The 23,480-nt window shown below is 50.2% G+C and overlaps 1 protein-coding gene across 1 annotated transcript in view; it reads left to right on the top strand.

The window, feature by feature from the left end:
- Window positions 1-23,480, top strand: part of LOC140418289 (regulator of chromosome condensation-like) — a 53,665-nt gene that overhangs the window by 29,357 nt on the left and 828 nt on the right. Inside the window, exons 4-5 of the mRNA XM_072501782.1 lie at window positions 13,735-13,914; window positions 17,431-17,526. Of these exons, the coding sequence (XP_072357883.1) occupies window positions 13,735-13,914; window positions 17,431-17,526 (276 nt within the window). The remainder of the gene's footprint in view (window positions 1-13,734; window positions 13,915-17,430; window positions 17,527-23,480) is intronic.

The following is a 23,480-nucleotide window of genomic DNA, read 5'->3' as shown; positions in this document are numbered from 1 at the left end:
CCCAGAATGTGTTCTGCTGTGTGGGGCAGGTCTACTAAAACCACGGGGTGTTTGGTGGTAATGTTACCAATTTGAATGGGTACAGGGGCTGTGATGTGTCCCTGCTGTGCGTGGCCTGTAAAGCCGCTGAGGGTGATTGTGGCTGTAGTGGGCCACGTATATTTTTGAAATAGGGTGGAGGAATTTATGGTGGTGTGGGACCCTCCTGTGTCCCAAAGAAATTCGATAGGCTGTCCCCGAATTTTCGCTGCAACTACGGGTCGTCCTGACCTATCCCAAAGGGTGTCGCAGACCCAACTGGGGGAGCCCGTACACCGTCAGTCCGTTCCGGTCAAGTCCGTCTGATCCGAACGGGCGCTAACGCTATGGATGGGCTCTGTCTTTTTCTTACTGAGTGCCGTTTGCTGGGCTCTCTGTGGCTTTTTAGGGGCATTGCACTCTTTGGCGAAGTGTCCCAACTGTCCGCAGTTGTAACACTCTAGTGACTTGGGTTGGGGGCTGTTCTTTCCCTCATTTACCCATGCGGGGTTGTGGTGTGTTTTTACTGCCTGCATATCTGCGGCGGCCTGCTTTTCCTCACTATTTTTAACGGTGGGTTTGCTCTGAACAGATTGCTCCCAAACGCGGGACAATCTTTTAACTACCCACTTCTCGCTATGGGCCTCCTCTGAGGGATCATAACTCGTACAGGCTTTCTGTCCTGCATCTGTGGCGTGGGAGATAAGGGTGCGGGTCCATTTGGCCATGTTGTCTGGGGATAAATGGGCACGGTCTACGTCTCCGAAGACTGCTGCGAAGTGAATCCACAGGCGTCCAGCGAACGCTGTGGGGTGCTCAGATTTCTTCTGCCTACATTTATTGAGGCCATCTACAGGGTCACCCTGGTTATACCCGATCGCATCCAGGATCGCGGTATGCATTTCTGCAAGGGTGCCTCCTACATTCTGTGGGTCGGGAAGGGCTGCTGCTACTGACGGATCTAAACTTAAAACCATGAGCTTTACATGCTCTCTCTCTCGTCCAGGCCGTACATGTTCGCCTGATGTCTAACTGTGGCAAATAGAGGATCCAGGATCGCGGTATGCATTTCTGCAAGGGTGCCTCCTCCTACATTCTGTGGGTCGGGAAGGGCTGCTGCTACAGACGGATCTAAACTTAAAACCATGAGCTTTACATGCTCTCTCTCGTCCAGGCCGTACATGTTCGCCTGATGTCTAACTGTGGCAAATAAATGGTGGGGGTCTGAGGCGGGGAGGAACGGTGTGATCTTCTCGCACGTGTCCCGTAATTGGGTCACTGTTAAGGGGGTGGAATATAGATATTCCGCTTCGTCTGATGTGGCTGTGCGGTGGGTGGTTACAGGGTTCATTGGAGCCTGAACTATCTGCTGTGTGGGGGGTTGGGGAGCTTTTCTCTTTTGGGGCTTTCCCTGCGCACATGTTCCCTGAACATATCTCTGCGCTGTTTCGTGTAACTCTTCCCAATCAGGGCCGTCTTCCTGGTTCAACTTTTCCCCAAAGGTTTCCTGAAAACCTTTCTGAACAGAAAGCAGCGATTGCAGCTCTGCAATCTGCTTCCGGCACTTTGCGTGATCTAAGGTGCTTTGTCTTTGTTCTGTGGTGGCAGCATGGAGTGCTCTTAATGCTGCCTTGAGGTCACTATACTGTTTCAGTAATGTCTCTTCCTGTTTTCCTGTCTCTTCTCTTACCAGGACTGCACGTTGCGTGTCCTGATAGGCCTTTTCATACTGCGACTGGAAACTGCTTAAATGCGCCACACAAGACTGGTGATCCCGTTTGACGTCAGCCACCTCTCCATCCTTTGCTGCCAATTTCCTCCTTAATTCTAAATTCTCTTTTTCAACTTTGCTTACATCGACTTTACTCATCTGATGTATGCCCTCAACTTCTTTCCAGAGCATCTTGACGACCTCCTCTGTGCCTCGCAATTGTGCCAAACAGGACACGATTGCCATCGGCTTGCGAGCTTTTCCCAAGCTCTTTTTGTGTATCTCGCTCAGGTTCTCCCACCAAGTATGCCCTATACATCCGGGACCTGATTCCTCATCGCAGAAATCATTCCACAGGGGTCATCCTTTGCCCTTGAGATATTTCCGGATTTCCTCCCAAATGGGACACTGTCCCACTCTACTGCTGCTGGTCGCTGCGACCGCAAATTCCTCGGGGTTCATGATGCGCTGCATTGCCTGCATGGCGATCTTTCCTATCCGACTGCTTCTAAATTTGGAACAGGGGGCTAAGGCGGTGTTGTAAATGCGGGTACGGCTTTCGCTACTTTCCGAAAATACAGACTTCCGACAGTTTTGACGCAACAAAAATCTATCAGTTTTACCTTATAGCCCTGTTAGTTACGCATGCATACACACACTTCCGAATTATGACTATTCCTCACATAGGACGATCCCTGGGATTGTCCTGACGCTGGGCCAGGGTGACGTTGGCCAACTAGGCCTCGGAAAAAATGTGATGGAGAGGAAGAAACCCGCATTTGTCAAGCTATTGACGGAGAAAGTGATGCAGGTGGAGGCTGGGGGAATGCACAAGATCTGTCTTGGGGTGTCAGGCAGCGTAAGTACCAAAGAACGACTGGCATTGATGTATAATAATCTTTGTCACAGGTAGGCTTACATTAACACTGCAATGATGTTACTGTGAAAAGGCCCTAGTTGCTACATTTCCGTGTGTGTTCGGGTACACCGAGGGAGAATTCAGAATGTCCAATTCACCTAACAAGCACGTCTTTCAGGACCACGGTAGCATGGTGGTTAGCACAATTGCTTCACAGCTCCAGGGTCCCAGGTTCGATTCCCGGCTTGGGGTCACTGTCTGTGCGGAGTCTGCACGTTCTCCACGTGTGTGCATGGGTTTCCTCTGGGTGGTCCAGTTTCCTCCCACAGTCCAAAAGATGTGCAGGTTAGGTGGATTGGCCATGCTAAATTGCCCTTCGTGTCTAAAATTGCCCTTAGTGTTGGGTGGGGTTATTGGGTTATGGGGATAGGGTGGAGGTGTGGGCTTGGGTAGGGTGCTCTTTCAAAGAGCCGGTGCAGACTCGATGGGCCGAATGGCCTCCTTCTGCACTGTAAATTCTATGATTCTATTACCTGGGGGAGGAAACCGGAGCACCTGGAGGGAACCCACAAAAGTCACGGGGAGAATGTGCGGAATCCACACTGTTGCTCGTTTTAGCCTTGGTTTAATTGCTCTTGTTCTATCACCTTTGCTCTTGAGTCGGCAGGTATCTTTCTGATACCGCCACGTGGTTCAAGTCCGAGTAATGATCAGTAATCCAACACACCGCTTAGTAAGAATTAAATCAACTCACATTTATTATATACAGCAGTCAATACTTATATTGACTTCTGAGCTACTTCCTACAACTAACAGGCCAATACTTAACTTTGGAAATGGCCCACCAGGTCAGGGAAACGAATGGCTTTTTGTATGGGTTCTGAGCCTGCGGGATTCAAAGCTGGTACAGGTCGATAGTCAGGAGTGCCTATCTCATAGCGAGCGTTGGAGTAAGACTTACTGTTTCTTGCGGCTGTTGTAGAGGGTCAGCAGAAGGGTCTCGAAGGGTGTGGAGAGGAGAAGAAGGGAAGAAGGGTCGATTTGAACTTGACCCCTATTCTTATAGTCCCCAGGGGCTTCCCGCCTCTTGGGGCGGACCTTGTACCTGGTTCCAAGTGATTGGACTTGGCCCCAATCACTTGGTTCGATATTCTCCAATGCTGGAGCGATTCCTTGATCGAGGGGTGGTCATTCACCTCTCTTTGTGTAAGCTCCTGCTGGCGCCGAAAAGTCTGGGTCGGCTTTGTGTTACTAATTTGTAGCATGTTGTTCCCGGGATTTCTACTTACTATGCAGATGGCTGGTGTGTTGATGGCTGCAGGTATCAATTCTGTCTGGCTTCCCCAGAGGCGAATACACTGTTATACCTGCAGCTGTCTGTCTGAGTCCTGTTGGCTGATTTTCCCATCAGCCTCTTCCGTTCGCCATTTTAAATCGGGGTTTGGCCATTCTAATCGGGAGTTAGCCATTTACATGGCTACAACACAGACAGTGACCGAAGCTGGGAATCGAACCGGGGACCCTGGTGCTGTCAAGCAACTGTGCTAACCATCTGTGGAGAGAGGAGCAAAGCTTGCACCTGCTAGCCACTGTGCTAACGTGTCGCCCACCAATGCCAAGTCTTTCCCGACCTCTGTGTGCCCAAAAGTGCTTTACAGCCAATGAAGTACTTTCTGATGTGTGGTAATGTAGGAAACGTGGCAGCTGATCGGCACACAGCAAGCCGCACCGAAGCAGCAGTGTAATGAAGCACCCAGAGAAATGTTTTTTTTAAATGATGGTCGAGCAATAAAATGGTGTTCGGGAAGGGGGAGAAAATTCCTACTCTTCTTCGGATTGATGCCATGAACTCTTTCCTAACCAGCTGCTAGAGCAGATGGGAACTCGGTTTAACATCTCATCCACAGGATGGCTCCTCTGACAGCGCAACACTCCTTGGGCTTGCATTGGAGCGTCAGTCGCAAATATCAATTGGCCTAGCATTCGAACATGGGTCCTCAGCGCCGTAGTCCCAGTGCTATCCACTGCACCACCGTGCTGCCCGATCTGAGAGTTAATTAACAAGTCACTCCTGTAGATTTGGATTAATTAAGCAAAGCCAGCATGGGTTTGTAAAAGATTAATTGTGTTTATGTAATTTGGTTGCATCTTTTGCTGAGACAGCAAACAGTTGATGAGGATAAAGCCAGAGAATGCTGGATAAACTCAGCAGAACTGGCAGCAGCATCTGTGGGGAAAGAAACACGGTTAACGTTTCAAGTCCATATTACCAGAGGGTAACGTGGTGCACATGCACTTCCAAAAGACGTCTGCTAAAGTGCTACTTAACAAGCTTGTCCACACAGTTGAAGTCTGTGGACTGAAAGGGGCAGTGGCAGCATGAATAGGTAATTGGCTGAGTGACAGGAAGCAGAGTACGGGTGAATGGTTGTTTTATTTTTGGACTGGGGTTAAAGGTGGACAGTGAGGGTCCCCAGGAATCCAAACCAGAACCACTGCTTTTCTTCTTGATATATGTTAACTAGACTTGGGTTGACAGGGGCATAATTTCAAAATTTGCAGATGACACAAAACTTGCAATTATTGTGAAATCTGAGGAGCTTTAGTGATAGATTTCAGGAGGATGAATGAGGGTACAATTCTATTGGGGATTCCGGAGCAGAGAGGCCTGGGGGGGTGGAATCCTCGGTGCTGTGAGGCAGTAGTGCTAACCACTCTGCCATCGTGCTGCGCTCTCAAAGTCCATTCTTAACAGTAGATAGAAACAGTTGCCAGAGGTGAAGTGGGGAGATCCACAGGGTGCTGAAATAAGGTACATGCCAAATTATCCATGGCTGCAAGAGAAAAAGCCTTTATGCACTGAGTCGTTAGGATCTGGAATGCCTGCAAGAGTGGACACATTCAATCGTGGCTGAGAACGGAAAAAACTTGCAGAGCACCAGGGAAAGGGCAGGAGATTGGGACGAGCAGCGTTGCTGGTGCAGAGAGCCAGCATGATCGCACCAGGTTCAATGGCTGCCTCCTGTCAATCTATAACTGGGCGTCACGGTGGCGCATTGGTTCACAGCTTTGCAGTTCCAGGGTCCCAGGTTCGATTCCCGGCTTGGGTCACTGTCTTGTGTGGAGTCTGCACGTCACCCCGAGTCTGCACGTGTTTCCTCCGGGTGCTCCGGTTTCTTCCCACTAGTCCCGAAAGATGTACTTGTTAGGTTAATCCTGAATTCTCCCTCCGTGTACCCGAACAGGTGCCGGAATGTGGCGACTAGGGGATTTTCACCGATTTTCATTAATGTTAGCCTACTTGTGACAAAGATTATTATTACATAGTTTCTCTCTACCTGACCCTTCCAAAATCAATCTCTTTCCTGATCTGTGGTGCCCAATCTGAGAACAGGATGCTAGATGGCTACAAAGCAGCCACGGCTTGACTTCAAAGTTAACTCATTGGCTGTGAAGTGCTTTTGACCATCTTAAGGACCTGAAAGGTTCTATACAAATCCAAATGTTTCCTGAATGGCTAATGGTTTCTCATTGTTGATGAGTAATTGTATTTTGTGGGAGCTGCTGATAACTCAGAATTGCAAATGGTAACATTTCAATCTGTTTACTCAGTTGCAACATACTGGATGTTGGATTTACCATTGACTGTGATTAGGTGAGACATTTCAGTCAGGGAGTGATCATTAGTGCTGTCGTTCAAACCTGATTCACTGCCCTTTATCAGGTGAAAGGAGCACCATTGTGAACCTATGTGAAGATATTAAAACTTAATGCATTAGTGACAATGCAATACCATTTGAAACTCCCAGTACCCAGAATCTAGAGATTACTTGCATTCTTCCACCGTCAACCCATGACAGACTGTCCATTGCCAAAAGGCAAATTGCTGATTACTAATCGTGTTGGGTCCTTTTTAATTTAGAACCTTTCTGCTGCTAATAATGGGCCATTGCTGCTCTGATCGTTCTTCATGTATGCTTTTAGAGTACAGTGACAGAAGGGGTGTTGTAACTGCACAGCATAGCTACAAGCACCAGATAAATGCTGTGGCTACAAGAGTAGGACAGAGGCTGAGAATTCTGCAGCAAGAAACTCAACCATCTGACTCTCCAAAGCATGTCCACTATCTACAAGGCACAAGTGTGATGGAATACTGACCACTTGCCTGGATGAGTGCAGCTCCAACAACGCTCGGGAAGCTCAACACCTTCCAGAACAAAGTAGCTCACTTGATTTGCATCCCATACACCATTTTAAACATGCAGTCCCTCCATTGTTGGCTCACAGTGGCAGCAGTGTGTGCCATCTACAGGATGCACTGCCGCTCTCGCCAAGGCTCCTTTGATAGCGTCTCCCAAGCTTGCAATCATTGCCATCTAGAAGGACAAGTGCTGCAGGCACATGGGAACACCACCACGTCAGAGTTCCCGACCAAGCCACCCACCATCCCGACTTGGAACGAGATCACCATTTATTTACTGTCGGCGGTTCAAAATCCTGGAACTTCCTCTCTAGAACAGCACTGTGGGTGTATCTACATCACATGGACTGCAGTGGTTCAAGAAGTCGGCTCACTGCCACTTTCTCGAGGGCAGTTCGGGGTAAACAATGAATGTTGGCCTAGCAGCAAACCTGCATCTCAATTAGTACAAAAACATTGTACGTGCCCCTGACATCAACTTGCATGATAAAAGTTCATCCAGTGCCCTTCCATCATACTCTGTTTTTGTGTCAACAATCTGAACAAAGAGTAGCTTCATCTCTATGGGTTATGGGGAAAGGGTGGGGGAGTGGAGCTAACTGGATAGCTCTACCTGAAAACTAGCACAAGCATCATGGGCCAAATGGCCGTCTGTAGTGTTGTATGATTCTGCGATTCTAAAAGCACCAAATAACAGGAAAACCTGAGGTGAATCAATGAAGGAAAAGAGGAGCTAACGTTTAATCAGAACTGATGAAGTGCGAACACCTGCAGCGTTAATCTTCCTTGGGTCCAAGTGTTCCAGCATTTTCTGTTTTTTTTTTTTCAAATGTCTGGGCAAGAATGAAGCGCGATGTTTATATAACGCATTTCACAAAACTTGATGACCCAGAGAGCTTTACAGGCAGTGCAGTACTTTTTGAAGTGTAGTCATGTAGGAAAGGTGGTGACCATTTTGCGCACAGCAAGCTCCCGCAAAACAGCAATGAGCTAAATGACCAGAACACTATTTTTAGTGATGATCACAGTAAGAAGTCTTTTTTTTTAAATAAATATTTTATTGAAAATTTTTGGTCAACCAACACAGTACAGTGTGCATCCTTTACACAATATTATAACAACACAAATAACAATGACCTATTTTATAAACAAAAAAATGAATAAATAATAAATAACAAAAATGAAAACTAACCCTAATTGGCAACTGCCTTATCACAAGTAACACTCTCCAAAAATATAATTTAACAGTCCAATATATAATTATCTGTCGCAACGACCTATGCATATTATACAGTATATATTAACAACCCTGAGAGTCCTTCTGGTTCCTCCCCCCCCCCCCGCCGCCGCCCCCCCCCCCCCCCCCCCCCCCCCCCCCCGATCATGGGCTGCTGCTGCTGCCTTCTTTTTTCCATTCCATCTATCTTTCTGCGAGGCATTCGACGAGCGGTTGCCACCGCCTGGTGAACCCTTGAGCCGACCCCCTTAGAACGAACTTAATCCGCTCTAGCTTTATAAACCCCGCCATGTCATTTATCCAGGTCTCCACCCCCGGGGGCTTGGCTTCTTTCCACATTAACAATATCCTGCGCCGGGCTACTAGGGACGCAAAGGCCAAAACATCGGCCTCTCTCGCCTCCTGAACTCCCGGCTCTTGTGCAACCCCAAATATAGCCAACCCCCAGCTTGGTTCGACCCGGACCCCCACTACTTTTGAAAGCACCTTTGTCACCCCCATCCAAAACCCCTGCAGTGCCGGGCATGACCAAAACATATGGGTATGATTCGCTGGGCTTCTCGAGCACCTCACACACCTATCCTCCACCCCAAAAAATTTACTGAGAAGTGCTCCAGTCATATGCGCCCTGTGTAATACCTTAAACTGAATCAGGCTTAGCCTGGCACACGAGGACGACGAGTTTACCCTGCTTAGGGCATCTGCCCACAGCCCCTCCTCGATCTCCTCCCCAGCTCCTCTTCCCATTTCCCTTTTAGTTCATCTACCATAGTCTCCCCTTCGTCCCTCATTTCCCTATATATATCTGACACCTTACCATCCCCCACCCATGTCTTTGAGATCACTCTGTCCTGCACCTCTTGTGTCGGGAGCTGCGGGAATTCCCTCACCTGTTGCCTCGCAAAAGCCCTCAGTTGCATATACCTGAATGCATTCCCTTGGGGCAACCCATATTTCTCGGTCAGCGCTCCCAGACTCGCGAACTTCCCATCCACAAACAGATCTTTCAGTTGCGTTATTCCTGCTCTTTGCCACATTCCATATCCCCCATCCATTCCCCCCGGGGCAAACCTATGGTTGTTTCTTATCGGGGACCCCCCCAAGGCTCCAGTCTTTCCCCTATGCCGTCTCCACTGTCCCCAAATCTTCAGTGTAGCCACCACCACCGGGCTTGTGGTGTAGTTCCTCGGTGAGAACGGCAATGGGGCTGTCACCATAGCCTGTAGGCTAGTCCCCCTACAGGACGCCCTCTCTAATCTCTTCCACGCCGCTCCCTCCTCCTCTCCCATCCACTTACTCACCATTGTAATATTAGCGGCCCAATAATACTCACTTAGGCTCGGTAGTGCCAGCCCCCCCCTATCCCTGCTACGCTGTAAGAATCCCTTCCTCACTCTCGGGGTCTTCCTGGCCCACACAAAACCCATGATGCTCTTTTCGATCCTTTTTAAAAAGCCTTCGTGATCACCACCAGGAGGCACTGAAACACAAAGAGGAATCTCGGGAGGACCACCATCTTAACCGCCTGCACCCTCCCTGCCAGTGACAGAGATACCATATCCCATCTCTTGAAATCCTCCTCCATTTGTTCCACCAACCGCGTTAAATTTAACCTATGCAATGTGCCCCAATTCTTGGCTATCTGGATCCCCAGGTAACGAAAGTCCCTTGTCACCTTCCTCAACGGTAGGTCGTCTATTTCTCTACTCTGCTCCCCTGGATGCACCACAAACAACTCACTTTTCCCCATGTTCAATTTATACCCTGAAAAATCCCCAAACTCCCCAAGTATCCGCATTATTTCTGGCATCCCCTCCGCCGGGTCTGCCACGTATAGTAGCAAATCGTCCGCATACAAAGATACCCGGTGCTCTTCTCCTCCTCTAAGTACTCCCCTCCACTTCTTGGAACCCCTCAACTCTATCGCCAGGGGCTCAATCGCCAGTGCAAACAATAATGGGGACAGAGGGCATCCCTGCCTTGTCCCTCTATGGAGCCGAAAATATGCAGATCCCCGTCCATTCGTGACCACGCTCGCCATCGGGGCCCTATACAACAGCTGCACCCATCTAACATACCCCTCTCTAAAACCAAATCTCCTCAACACCTCCCACAAATAATCCCACTCCACTCTATCAAATGCTTTCTCGGCATCCATCGCCACTACTATCTCCGTTTCCCCCTCTGGTGGGGCCATCATCATTACCCCTAACAGCCTCCGTATATTCGTGTTCAGCTGTCTCCCCTTCACAAACCCAGTTTGGTCTTCGTGGACCACCCCCGGGACACATTCCTCTATTCTCATTGCCATTACCTTGGCCGGGATCTTGGCATCTACATTTAGGAGGGAAATAGGTCTATAGGACCCGCATTGTAGTGGGTCCTTTTCCTTCTTTAAGAGAAGCGATATCGTTGCTTCAGACATAGTCGGGGGCAGTTGTCCCCTTTCCTTTGCCTCATTAAAGGTCCTCGTCAATACCGGGGCGAGCAAGTCCACATATTTTCTATAGAATTTGACTGGGAATCCATCCGGTCCCGGGGCCTTTCCCGCCTGCATGCTCCTAATTCCTTTCACCACTTCTACCTCGATCTGTGCTCCCAGTCCCACCCTTTCCTGCTCTTCCACCTTGGGAAATTCCAGCCGATCCAAGGAGCCCATCATTCTCTCCCTCCCATCCGGGGATTGAGCTTCTTATAATTTTTTATAAAATGTCTTGAACACTCCATTCACGCTCTCCGCTCCCCGCTCCATCTCTCCTTCCTCATCCCTCACTCCCCCTATTTCCCTCGCTGCTCCCCTTTTCCTCAGTTGGTGTGCCAGCAACCTGCTCGCCTTCTCCCCATATTCGTACTGTACACCCTGTGCCTTCCTCCATTGTGCCTCTGCAGTGCCCGTAGTCAGCAAGTCAAATTCTACATGTAGCCTTTGCCTTTCCCTGTACAGTCCCTCCTCCGGTGCTTCCGCATATTGTCTGTCCACCCTCAAAAGTTCTTGCAGCAACCGCTCCCGTTCCTTACTCTCCTGCTTCCCTTTATGTGCCCTTATTGATATCAGCTCCCCTCTAACCACCGCCTTCAACGCCTCCCAGACCACTCCCACCTGGACCTCCCCATTATCATTGAGTTCCAAGTACTTTTCAATGCACCCCCTCACCCTTAGACACACCCCCTCATCTGCCATTAGTCCCATGTCCATTCTCCAGCGTGGGCGCCCTCCTGTTTCCTCCCCTATCTCCAAGTCTACCCAGTGTGGAGCGTGATCCGAAATGGCTATAGCCGTATACTCCGTTCCCCTCACCTTCGGGATCAACGCCCTTCCCAGCACAAAAAAGTCTATTCGCGAGTAGACTTTATGGACATAGGAGAAAAACGAGAACTCCTTACTCCTAGGTCTGCTAAATCTCCACGGGTCTACACCTCCCATCTGCTCCATAAAATCTTTAAGTACCTTGGCTGCTGCCGGCCTCCTTCCAGTCCTGGACTTCGACCTATCCAGCCCTGGTTCCAACACCGTATTAAAATCTCCCCTTATTATCATCTTTCCCATCTCTAGGTCCGGAATGCGTCCTAGCATCCGCCTCATAAAATTGGCATCATCCCAGTTCGGGGCATATACGTTTACCAAAACCACCGTCTCCCCCTGTAGTTTGCCACTCACCATCACGTATCTGCCCCCGTTATCCGCCACTATAGTCTTTGCCTCGAACATTACCCGCTTCCCCACTAATATAGCCACCCCCCTGTTTTTCGCATCTCGCCCCGAATGGAACACCTGCCCCACCCATCCTTTGCGTAGCCTAACCTGGTCTATCAGTTTCAGGTGCGTTTCCTGTAACATAACCACATCTGCCTTAAGTTTCTTAAGGTGTGCGAGTACCCGTGCCCTCTTTATCGGCCCGTTCAGCCCTCTCACGTTCCACGTGATCAGCCGGGTTGGGGGGCTTCCTACCCGCCCCCCCCTTGTCGATTAGCCATCCCCTTTTTCCAGCTCCTCACCCGGTTCCCACGCAGCTGTATCTCCCCCAGGCGGTGCCCCCCTGCCCATCCCCTCCCATACCAGCTCCTCCCTCTCCCCAGCAGCAGCAACCCAGTAATTCCCCCCTCCCACCCACCCCCCCCGCTAGATCCCCCGCTAGCGTAATTACTCCCCCCATGTTGCTCCCAGAAGTCAGCAAACTCTGGCCGACCTCGGCTTCCCCCCGTGACCTCGGCTCGCACCGTGCGACGCCCCCTCCTTCCTGCTTCTCTATTCCCGCCATGATTATCATAGCGCGGGAACCAAGCCCGCGCTTCTCCCTTGGCCCCGCCCCCAATGGCCAACTCCCCATCTCCTCCACCTCCCCTCCTCCCCCCATCACCACCTGTGGAAGAGAGAAAAGTTACCACATCGCAGGATTAGTACATAAAACTCCTCTTTCCCCCCTTTTTAACCCCCCTCTTCGCCCCCCACATTCGCCCCACCACTTTGTTCAAACGTTCTTTTTAATAACCCGCTCAGTCCAGTTTTTCTTCCACAATAAAAGTCCACGCTTCATCCGCCGTCTCAAAGTAGTGGTGCCTCCCTCGATATGTGACCCACAGTCTTGCCGGTTGCAGCATTCCAAATTTTATCTTTTTATGAAGCACCGCCTTGGCCCGATTAAAGCTCGCCCTCCTTCTCGCCACCTCCGCACTCCAGTCTTGAAAAACGCGGATCACCGCGTTCTCCCATTTACTGCTCCGAGTTTTCTTTGCCCATCTAAGGACCATTTCTCTATCCTTAAAATGGAGGAATCTCACCACTATGGCTCTGGGAATTTCTCCTGCTCTCGGTCCTCGCGCCATCACTCTGTTTGCTCCCTCCACCTCCAACGGACCCGCCGGGGCCTCCGCTCCCATTAACGAGTGCAGCATCGTGCTCACATATGCCCCGACGTCCGCTCCCTCCGCACCTTCAGGAAGACCAAGAATCCTCAGGTTGTCCCTCCTTGCGTTGTTCTCCAGTGCCTCCAACCTTTCCACACATCGTTTCTGATGTGCCTCATGCGTCTCCGTCTTCACCACCAGGCCCTGTATGTCGTCCTCATTCTCGGCTGCCTTTGCCTTCACGACCCGAAGCTCCCGCTCCTGGGTCTTTTGTTCCTCCTTTAGCCCTTCGATCGCCTGTAGCATCGGGGCCAACAGCTCTTTCTTCATTTCCTTTTTGATCTCTTCCACACAGCATTTCAAGAACTCTTGTTGTTCAGGGCCCCATGTTAAACTGCCACCTTCTGATGCCATCTTGGTTTTTGCTTGCCTTCCTTGCCGCTGTTCTAAAGGATCCACTGCAATCCGGCCACTTTCTCCTCCTTTTTTCATCCGTATCCAGGGGGGATTCCCTCCTGGTTTACCGCACAATGTTTTTAGCCGTCAAAATTGCCGTTGGGGCTCCTATCAAGAGCCCAAAAGTCCGTTTCACCGGGAGCTGCCGAAACGTGCGACTCAGCTGGTCATCGCCGCACCCGGAACCACAGTAAGAAGTCTTGACAACACCAGGTTAAAGTCCCAAAAGTTTTGTTTTGAGTCACTAGCTTTCGGAGCGCAGCTCCTTCCTCGGGTGAATGATGTGATTCAGGTGATGATGGTTGAGGGACTATGGGAGAACTCCAATGGTCAGGAATGATCCATGTGTTGATTGTTGCACCTAGTGTTGATAGATAATCCTGATTTTGTTTCTCTTGTGCCCTCAGGTTTACACGTTTGGCTGCAACGATGAAGGTGCTCTCGGTCGCGATACATCGCAGGATGGGTCAGATATGACCCCTGGTCGGGTTGTACTCAACGAGCACGTGGTCCAGGTTTCTGCCGGTGACAGTCACAGTGCGGCGCTGACTGACGTCGGTCAGGTCTACATCTGGGGCTCCTTCAGGGTAAGCTACGAGAGGGGATGTTTAACAGAGGTGTTCAAAAGTGAGCAGTGTTGGTGGATCAGATGGGGAGGAATTATTCCCACTGGCAAGAGGGTCGGTAATGTAGGGACTTGAATTTAAGGTAATTTGGCAAAGGAACCAGATGGAGTGAGATGAGAAATTAAAAGCCAGAAAATGCTGGAAAATCTCGGATCTGCTGGCATCTGTGGAGAGAGGATCAGAGTTAGCGTTCTGGGTCCAATATGAGTCCTCTTTCGAACTGGTTCTGAAATGGGACTTTTTTTTCTTAAATGCGGCGAGTGATTGTGATTTGGAGTACCCTGCACGACACGGTGGAGGAAACTGCTCCAACGGTACGATTCAAAAGAGAATTGGATAAATGCTTGAAAAGAACTGGGGAAAGGTAGTGGAGTGGAATGAATTGGATAGTGCCTTCCGAGAATAGGAATGATGGACTGAAGGGCCTCCTCCTGTGCTGCAAATTGGTGCAAAATTCAATGGGAGAGAGGACCAAGACATTCCCTTTTCCTTGCAGGTTGTTCTGATCTGCGATGTACTGTCTGAACGGGAGGCAGAAGCAGGTTCAATAGTAACTTTTGAAAAGGCATTAGATATAACCTTGAAAAGGCGAAATTTGCAGGACTGGGAAAAGTGCAAGGGAATGGAACTAAGTGGGTAGCTATCTCAAAGAGCCAGGATAAACATGATGGGCTGAGTGGTTTCCTGTGCTGTATGATTCTAGTTGGTTTTCTCACTGCCGATCCTTGGGGGAACCGAGCAGTAGAATGGACATTCTTCACGTCAATCTAAGGAGAGTACAATGGAGACATTGGAGCTAACTATTTCATTACTCAGTCTCAAGGGAAGGCAGTGACCATTTAGTTCACACACGGTTGTGAAAATTTCCATCTCCTCCTGAAAAAAATGGATGTTACTGGGGAATGGATTCAAATTTTCAGGATTTTGATCGATTTGGTGAGATCTCTCTTGACAAAATCTGCTCGCCAAAGAATTTTGACCAAAGTAGAGGTTAATAAAGTGAGAAACGGCTCCTTATAGAAGGTTCATAGAATTTACAGTGCAGAAGGTATTGCTCAGTATTCCTGCTGATTGCGTTTGGGGAGAAGATTACAATCCTCGGATGCAGGCCAAATCGATTCCTGAACGAAGTTGTGCCCTTCACTGTCAGAAGCTTTAACATGAGATTTGTGTAGGGATGAGAATGTGCCCTTAGGGTGGCACTCTCTGACTATATTAATGCCTAGGGTAGTGGTATAGTGGTATTGTCACTGGACTAGGTGAAATTGACATTCTGAATTCTCCTTCAGTGCACCCGAACAGGCGCTGTGGTGCGGCGACTAGGGGATTATCACAGTAACTTCACTGCGGTGTTTAAAAGAAATAAAAAAATTTAGAGTACCCAATTCATTTTTTTACAAATTAGGGGCAATTTTAGCATGGCCAATCCACCTACCCTGCACATCTTTGGGTTGTGGGGGCAAAACCCACGCCTGCACGGGGGAGAATGTGCAAACTCCACACGGACAGTGACCCAGAGCCAGAATCGAACCTGGGACCTCGGCTGTGTGAGTTAGCAGTGCTAACCACTGTGCCACCATGCTGCCCACCTTCATTGCAGTGTTAATGTAAGCCTACTTGTGACAATAAAGATTATTTAATAATCCATGGTCCAGGGTTTCAATCCACCATGGTGGAATTTGGATTAAATAAAAATCTGGAGGGGCAGCACGGTGGCGCAGTGGTAGCACTGCAGTGTCACAAGCGCCGAGGTCCCCAGGTTCGATCCCGGCTCTGGGTCACTGTGCATGTGGAGTTTGCACATTCTCCCCGTGCTTGCGGGGTTTCGCCCCACAACCCAAAGATGTGCAGGGTAGGTGGATTGAACATGCTAAATTGCCCCTTAATTGGAAAAATGAATTGGGTACTCTTTAAAAAAAAAAAAAATGAATAAATAAAATAAAAAAAAATAAAAATCTGGAATAGATTTTAAGACTTATTAATTAAAATTACATCTTTGTGATAGAGTAGTTGTCTTTCTTTATTATTCAGGGGTGGCATGTGGTGCAGTGGTTAACTGCTGCCTCACGGTGCCGAGGACCGGGTTCGATCCTGGCTTGGATCACTGTCCGTGTGGAGTTTCCACATTTTCCCCGTGACTGCGTGGGTCTCACCCCTACAACTCATCTTTGCAGGTTGGTTGGATTGGCCATCCTAAATTGCCCTTTAATTGGAAATAAAAAATAATAAAATCATCTCATTTTTTTAAGGAATGAGCAATGCACCTGAAATAGATTTGTGTTCGGATAATAAAGTTGAAGTGAATCGATAAAGCATTGTTGGGGTAGGGGTAGGGACATAGAATTTGGGTCGGCACGGTAGCACAGTGGTTGTCAATGTTGCTTCACAGCGCCACGGACCCAGGTTCGATTCCCGGCTTGGATCACTGTCTCTGCGGAGTCTGCACGTTCTCCCTGTGTCTGTGTGAGTTTCCTCCGGGTGCTCCGGTTTTTCTCCCACAAGTCCAGAAAGACTTGTTAGGTGAATTGGACATTCTGAATTCTCCCTCTGTATACTTGAACAGGCGGAGTGTGGCGACATGGGGATTTTCACAGTAAACATCATTGCAGCATTAGTGTAAGTTTACTTGTGACACTAATAAAGATTATTATCAAGATTCAGATCAGCTCTCATTGAATGGCTCCGAGCCTTACTGACCTCTTCCTGTTCTGAAAAACCTGAAGTGATATCCACACTTCCCAGTGAGCAGGGGTGGGAACCCTGTCTGCGTTGTCCCTTACTAGCCAAGGGAAAATGTCACTAGTCCGAACTGCCCAGAGATATCCAGGTGTTTATTATAGAGGAATAAGAAAGACCAGGATTTATGAAGCATCTTTCGTGATCTCTGGAGTCCCAAAATGTTCGCCAGCCACTGAACTTTCTAAACTCTGGTCAATGTTTAAATGGAGGAAATGCAGCTGCAAATGTCACGCAACAAGCTCTCATAAACATCAATGCTCATTTATCAGAGGGATAAATATTGGCCAGGGTGCTGTGTAATGCTTCCCTGCTTCTCTTTAAAATAGTGCCACGGGATTCATTTTACGTCTGCTTTCCAGGCCAGCATTGATCTCGATAAAAAGGTGGCATTTCTAACAGTGCAGCACTCCCTCAGCACTGGCAGTACCAGCCTAGATACTGCACTCAAGCCTGTGAAGTGGGACTTTTCCCCATCACCTTTCAGTCTCGGATGGAGTGTCTTGGCTACTCTGCCACATCTGGCACCTGACTTCTGTATTTTCTCCTTCCGATGCTATCCAGTAATGCATTTCTGTAATTCTAATTTTAAATTTAGTTTTCCAGGGCTATCAGAGCTTGTATTACTACAAAATAATTGTAGAGTTTTTTTTTCCTCACGGGGCGCTGTACATTTTCAAAAGCTGTTGCATAAATCTAATGTCCGTGGTTAACTTGTGTTTAAACGTGGATTTCCCACAGGATAACAATGGAGTTATAGGACTGCTGGAGCCCATGAAGACCTGCTTTTTCCACAGAAAGTCCCTCTCGATGTCCCCATTGTTAAAATCACCTCAGGTGAGAAGGCTTTGCTCTCAGTGTAGTTTGATCCAGACTTACATGGGGCTTTTGTGTCAGACACAATGGGGTGAATGTTCCTCAGGATGGTGGGACAAAGATGAGGAACGTTGTGAACTAGGATGAATACGGTAAAGAGATCATTTTTTAAAATTTGTTCATGGGGAACGTGGGCTTCGCTGGCTTTGGCAGCATTTATTGCCATCCCTAATTGCCCTTGAGGGGGGCAGTTAAGAGTCAACCACATTGCTGTCACATGTGGAGCCCAGACCAGGTAAGGATGACAGATTTCCTTCCCCAATGGCCATTAGTGAACCAGATGGGTTTTTATGACAATCGACAATGGTTTCATACTCATGGTTGGACATTTAATTCCAGATTTTAAAAAAATTGAATTGAAATTCCATAACCTGCAGTGGTGGGATTTGAACCTGGATCCCCAGAGCATTACTCTGGGTCTCTGGTTTACTAGTCCAGTGACAATACCGCCATGCCACTGCCTCCCCATATAAACATGCAGGTGTTTCATTTCATTTGGCACATCTTGATATTTGCGGATTCCTACCTTTTTTTAATGTACATTTAGAGTGCCCAATTCATTTTTTCCAATTAAGGGGCAATTTAGCGTGGCCAATCCACCTAGCCCGCACATCTTTTGGGTTGTGCAGGCGAAACCTATGCAAACACGGGGAGAATGTGCAAACTCCACACGGACAGTGACCCAGAGCCGGGATCTAACCTGGGACCTCGGCACTGTGAGGCCGCAGTGCTAACCCACTGCGTCACCGTGCTGCCCTTGCAGATTTCTACTTGATTTGAACAGTTACTATTGCCATGTGGACAATGATGGCACTGCTGGTTGCCCTGAATACTTTGAAGGTGGGTCTGCTCCGTTGGCTGCTTGAGTCTTTGTATTGCCAGCAGTGGCTTAGTGAGTAGCACACGGCCCACCTCGGAACTTGCAAGGTTGTGAGTTGAGCTCCCACTCCAGAGCCTTGGACAAAATCATGGCTGACATTCGTGTCGTGTTGAGAGGGTGCTGCCCTGTCAGAGTTTTGTTTTTGTTTTTGTTAACAAACAATTTTATTGAGGTATTTTTTTGGGCATTGGAAAACAGTTGCAGAAATGTGCAAACATCAATATAAAACCAATACTTCAATCAAACCATACTGCACATGCCCGCTCCTCTCCCCTAGACACTACCCACCTATTTATCCCTCCTACTCTACTCTACCTATCTTCCCCCCACCACACACTGCTGACGTCCACTCTCCCGCAAAGAAGTCGATGAATGGTTGCCCACCTTCGGGCGAACCCCAGTACAGATCCCCTCATGGCAAACTTAATTTATTCCATACCCAGAAAACGTGACATGTCCGAAAGCCATAGGTTCGGTCTTCGGGGCTTTTGAGTCCTCCATGCCAGCAGTATCCGCCGCTGGGCTATTAGGGAAGCAAAGGCCAGATCATCTGCCTCTTTCTCCCCCTGGACTCCCGGGTCTTCCGAAACCCCGAAAATTGCCACCCCTGGACTCATCACCACCCTTGATTTCAGCACCCGGGACATGACCCCCGCAAATCACTCCCAGTACCCCCTAAGCTTAGGACATGCCCAAAACATGTGAACATGGTTCGCTGGTCCTCCCGCACATCTAGCGCACTTGTCCTCTACCCCAAAGAATTGCTCATCCGAGCTACCGTCATGTGGGTCCGGTGAACGACCTTAAATTGAATCAGGCCGAAGCCTGGCACATGTTGCGGTTGAGTTTACCCTACTCAGAGCTTCTGCCCACAGCCTGTCCTCCATCTCCCGCCGAGCTCCTCCTCCCATTTGAGTTTCAGTTCCTCCGTCTGGGACTCTTCCCCCTTCATGAGCACCTTGGAGATATCCGAGACTCTACCCTCTCCCTCCTTCTCCTCTAGAGACTATTCTGTCCTGGATCCCTATTGGCGGGAGGCGTGGGAAGGATCGGACATGTCTACGTACAAAGTCCCTCCCCACCCCCGCCCGCCGCCATGTTCAAAACCCTCCATCCATGTTCCTGGGGGCGAATCGATGGTTGTCACATATTGGAGCCCAGACAGATCCCCCCCCCCCCCCCCCCCCCCACATGCCTCCTCCACTGGCCCAATATCCGCAGGGCCGCCCCCACTACCGGCTGGTGGAGTACCTGGCCGGCGACAGCGGTAAGGGAGCCGTGACCACGGCTGCCAAACTGGTGCCCCTGCACGAAGCCGCCTCCACTCGCTCCCAGATAGACCCCGTACCCACCATCCACTTCCTTATCATGGCTATGTTAGCCGCCCAGTAGTAGTTGATCAGGCTCGGCAATGCCAGTCCCCCCTCGCTGCAGCTCCTTTCAAGCATCGCCTTCCTCACCCGCGGGGATTTTCCCGCCCAGACAAAGCTCATGATGATTTTGCCAGTCTTTTGAAGAAGGACCGTGGGATAAAGATCGGCAGGCACTGGAAGATGAACAGAAATCTAGGGAGGATTGTCATCTTTACAGTCTGCAACCCTCCCCGCCAGTGACAGCGGGAGTGCATCCATCTCCGAAACTCCCTCTTCATTTGTTCCACCACTCTAGTCAAATTTAACTTATGCAACCTGCCCCAGTCTCGTGCCACCTGTAACCCCAAGTACCGGAAACCTTCCTGCACCAGCCTAAATGGCAGCTCCTTCAGCCTATACTCCTGGCCCCTTGCCTGCATCACAAACATCTCACTCTAGGCCATATTTAATTTGTACCCTGAAAAGCGGGCCGAACTTCCTCAATGTTTCCAGTATATTTTCCATCCCGGCAGTGGGTCCGACACGTACAGGAGCAGGTCGTCCGCATAGAGAGAGACCCTATGTTCCAAACCCCCCCCCAGTCATTCCCTTCCACCCCTTTGCAGCTCTCAACGCCATCCGCCAACGGCTCTATGGCCAGCGCGAACAGCAACGGGGAGAGTGGGCACTCCTGTCTGGTCCCGCGGTGTAGTCTGAAATAATCTGACATCCTGTTCGTCCTAACGCTAGCTTTTGGGGCCTGGTACAATAGTCTGACCCAATTAACCAGTCCCTCCCCGAACCCAAACCGTCCAAGCACCTCCCACAAATAGCCCCACTCCACCCGGTCGAAGGCCTTCTCAGCGTCCATTGCCACCACTACCTCCACCTCCTTGCCCGTCGGGGGCATCATGATCACATTAAGCAATGTTCTCAAGTTAGCTGTCAGCTGCCTGCCTTTCACAAACCATGTCTGATCGTCCCCAATCACCTCCGGTACGCAGTCCTCAATTCTAATCGCCAGGATCATGGCCAGGAGCTTGGCATCCACATTGATCAGGGAGATTAGCCTGTATGACCCGCAGGATTCCGGGTCCTTGTCCCGCTTCAGTATCAGCGAGATGGTGGCTTGCGACATCGTCGGTGGCAGGGTCCCCTCTGTCCCTTGCCTCATTAAAAACCCTTGTCAGGACCGGTCCCATTATCTCCGAGAACTTCTTGTAAATCTCTACTGGGTATCCATCCGGCCCCGGGGCTTTCCCCGACTGCATGGCCTTTAGGCCCCCCAATACCACCTCCGCTCTAATCGGGGCCCCCAGCCCGTCCACTAGTCTCCTGCCTACTTTTGGGACGGTTAGTCCATCCAGGAACCTTTTCATCTCCTCCGGCTCTTCCGGGGGTTCTGAATTGTACAGCTTACTATAGAAGTCCCGAAATAACTTATTCAGTCCTGCCGGGTCCTCCACTCTGCTCCCCTCCCCATCAACCACTCTACTTATTTCCCTGGCTGCCTCCCTCTTCCTGAGTTGCTGAGCTAGCGATCTGCTGGCCTTCTCCCCATGCTCATACACCACTCCCCTCGCCTTCCTAAGTTGTTTCACGGCCCTACTCGTGGATAGCACCCCCAGTTCCGCCTGCAATCTCCGTCTCTCCCTGAGAAGGTCCTCCCCCGGGGGACCCCGCATGCTCCTCGCCTATCCGGTGAATTTTCCTAACCAATCTGTCCATTTCTGCTCTGTCCGCCCTGACCCTGTGAGCCCGAATTGAGATCAGCTCCCCCCTCACTACTGCCTTCAGCGCCTCCACAGGGTCGCTGCTGAAACCTCCCCCGTATCGTTCACCTGCAAGTAATTTTGCATACACTTCCGAAGTCTCTCGCAATATCCCCTCCTCCGACAACAGTCCATCGTCTAACCTCCATTGCGGGCGTTGGTAATTTGCCCCCTCCCCCCCCCCCCCCCCCCCCCCCCCCCCCCCCCCGACCTGCAGGTCCACCCAGTGCGGGACATGGTCCGAGATAGTGATTGCCGAGTATTCCGTATTCTTTACCTAGGTCCGGGATCTTCCCAGCACTCTTTTGATAAAGTCAACGTCGTCCCAGTTCGGCGCATATGTGTTCACCAGCACCACTCTTCTCCCCTCCAGCTTGCCCCTTACCATAAGGAATCTGCCCCCGCCGTCTGCGACTACGCCCTCCGCCTCAAATTGAACCCGCTTATTGATCATAATTGCTACCCCCCTGGACTTAGAATCCAAGTCCAAGTGGAAGACCTGGCTGATCCAGCCCTTCCTTAACCCAGTCTGGTCAGACACTTTCAGATGTGTCTCCTGCAACATAATTACGTCCGCCTTTAGAGCCCGCAAATGCGCGAACACACGTGCCCTTTTAACTGGCCCCATTTAGTCCCCTGACATTCCAGGTGACCAGCCTGGTTGGGGGGCACCCCCCCCCCCCCCCTTGTCGGTCAGCCATAACCTTTCTTGGGCCCGCCCCCGGCCCATGCGCCATGGCCATTCCTGGCTCGCCTCTTGGCTGCCTCCACCCCCTACCTCCTTTCCATTACCTACTTCAGACCCCTCCCACGTCAGCAAAATTACCCCCCCCCCCCCCCCAGCAACATCCCCCGATAACCCCACCCCAGCCATTCACTGGCTGTATTCTCTCTCCCCCCCCCCCCCCCCCCCCCCCCCCCACCCCCCACCTGATTCCCTTGACTAGCCAATCTGCTAGCCCGGTGACTCATGGCTCCGGCGCCCCCTTGTCTCACTTCCATTGTTTCCCCGACCTCATCTCCGCACTCTCCAGCACACCATCCCCCACTCCGACCCACTGGAACAGTCTCACTAAGATGGGAAAGATCAAACGAGATGGACACATCAAACAGCACCGCGAGGCTGCTCCAGGTACAATACAGTGCCAGCTGTGTACACAGAAAAGTGTTAACACACGTCCCTTTCTGAGCACCCAAAAAAAAAAATATATATATATAAACATCGCAATAACCAGTACCCGTACATCCCCCATCCGAAACAAACATAAAAACCATAGACATAAATGAAATAAAAGCCCCCAACCAACATCTTTAATCCCCATTGCTGACCGGCCACCCCATTTGTTACAATACAGGCTCCAGCGCACTCCAACAAAAGGTACCCACCACAACAGAAGAAAAAAAAGGAGGGAAAAAAAAAAACAACCGAAAAAAGGAAAAAGACCATTCGAGGGGGGGGGGGGGGGGGGGGGGGGGGGGGGGGGGGGGGGGGGGGGGGGGGAGAGATCCCCCCCCCCCAAAATACACCACAAGGCACCTTTAAAGCAGTAAACCTTCGACCTACAGTCCAGGCACAGTAGGCGTCCCTTCAACCAGTAATACTCGGACCCTAGCTTGCATCCGTGGGTCCTATTTTCGAGACCAGCCCCATATCCATCGCTTCTTCGGGCTTGGAGAAGTAGTGGTGTTGGCCCTGATGCATAACCCAAAGACGGGCCGGGAAGAGCAGACCAAACTTCACGTGCTTTTTGAACAACACCTCCCTTAACTTGTTTAAAGGCTGCTCGCCACCTGGCCACCTCCTGGCTTAGGTCCTGGTAAATGCGAAGGACACTGTTATCCCACGTGCTGCTCTTAGCGCTCTTTGCCCACTGCAGCACCCGCTCCTTCTCCACAAACCTGTGGAGCCTA

This window comes from Scyliorhinus torazame, chromosome 1 (assembly GCF_047496885.1).
Source record: "Scyliorhinus torazame isolate Kashiwa2021f chromosome 1, sScyTor2.1, whole genome shotgun sequence".
Taxonomy (NCBI): Eukaryota; Metazoa; Chordata; class Chondrichthyes; order Carcharhiniformes; family Scyliorhinidae; genus Scyliorhinus; species Scyliorhinus torazame.
This window is presented reverse-complemented; position numbering and strand designations above follow the sequence as displayed.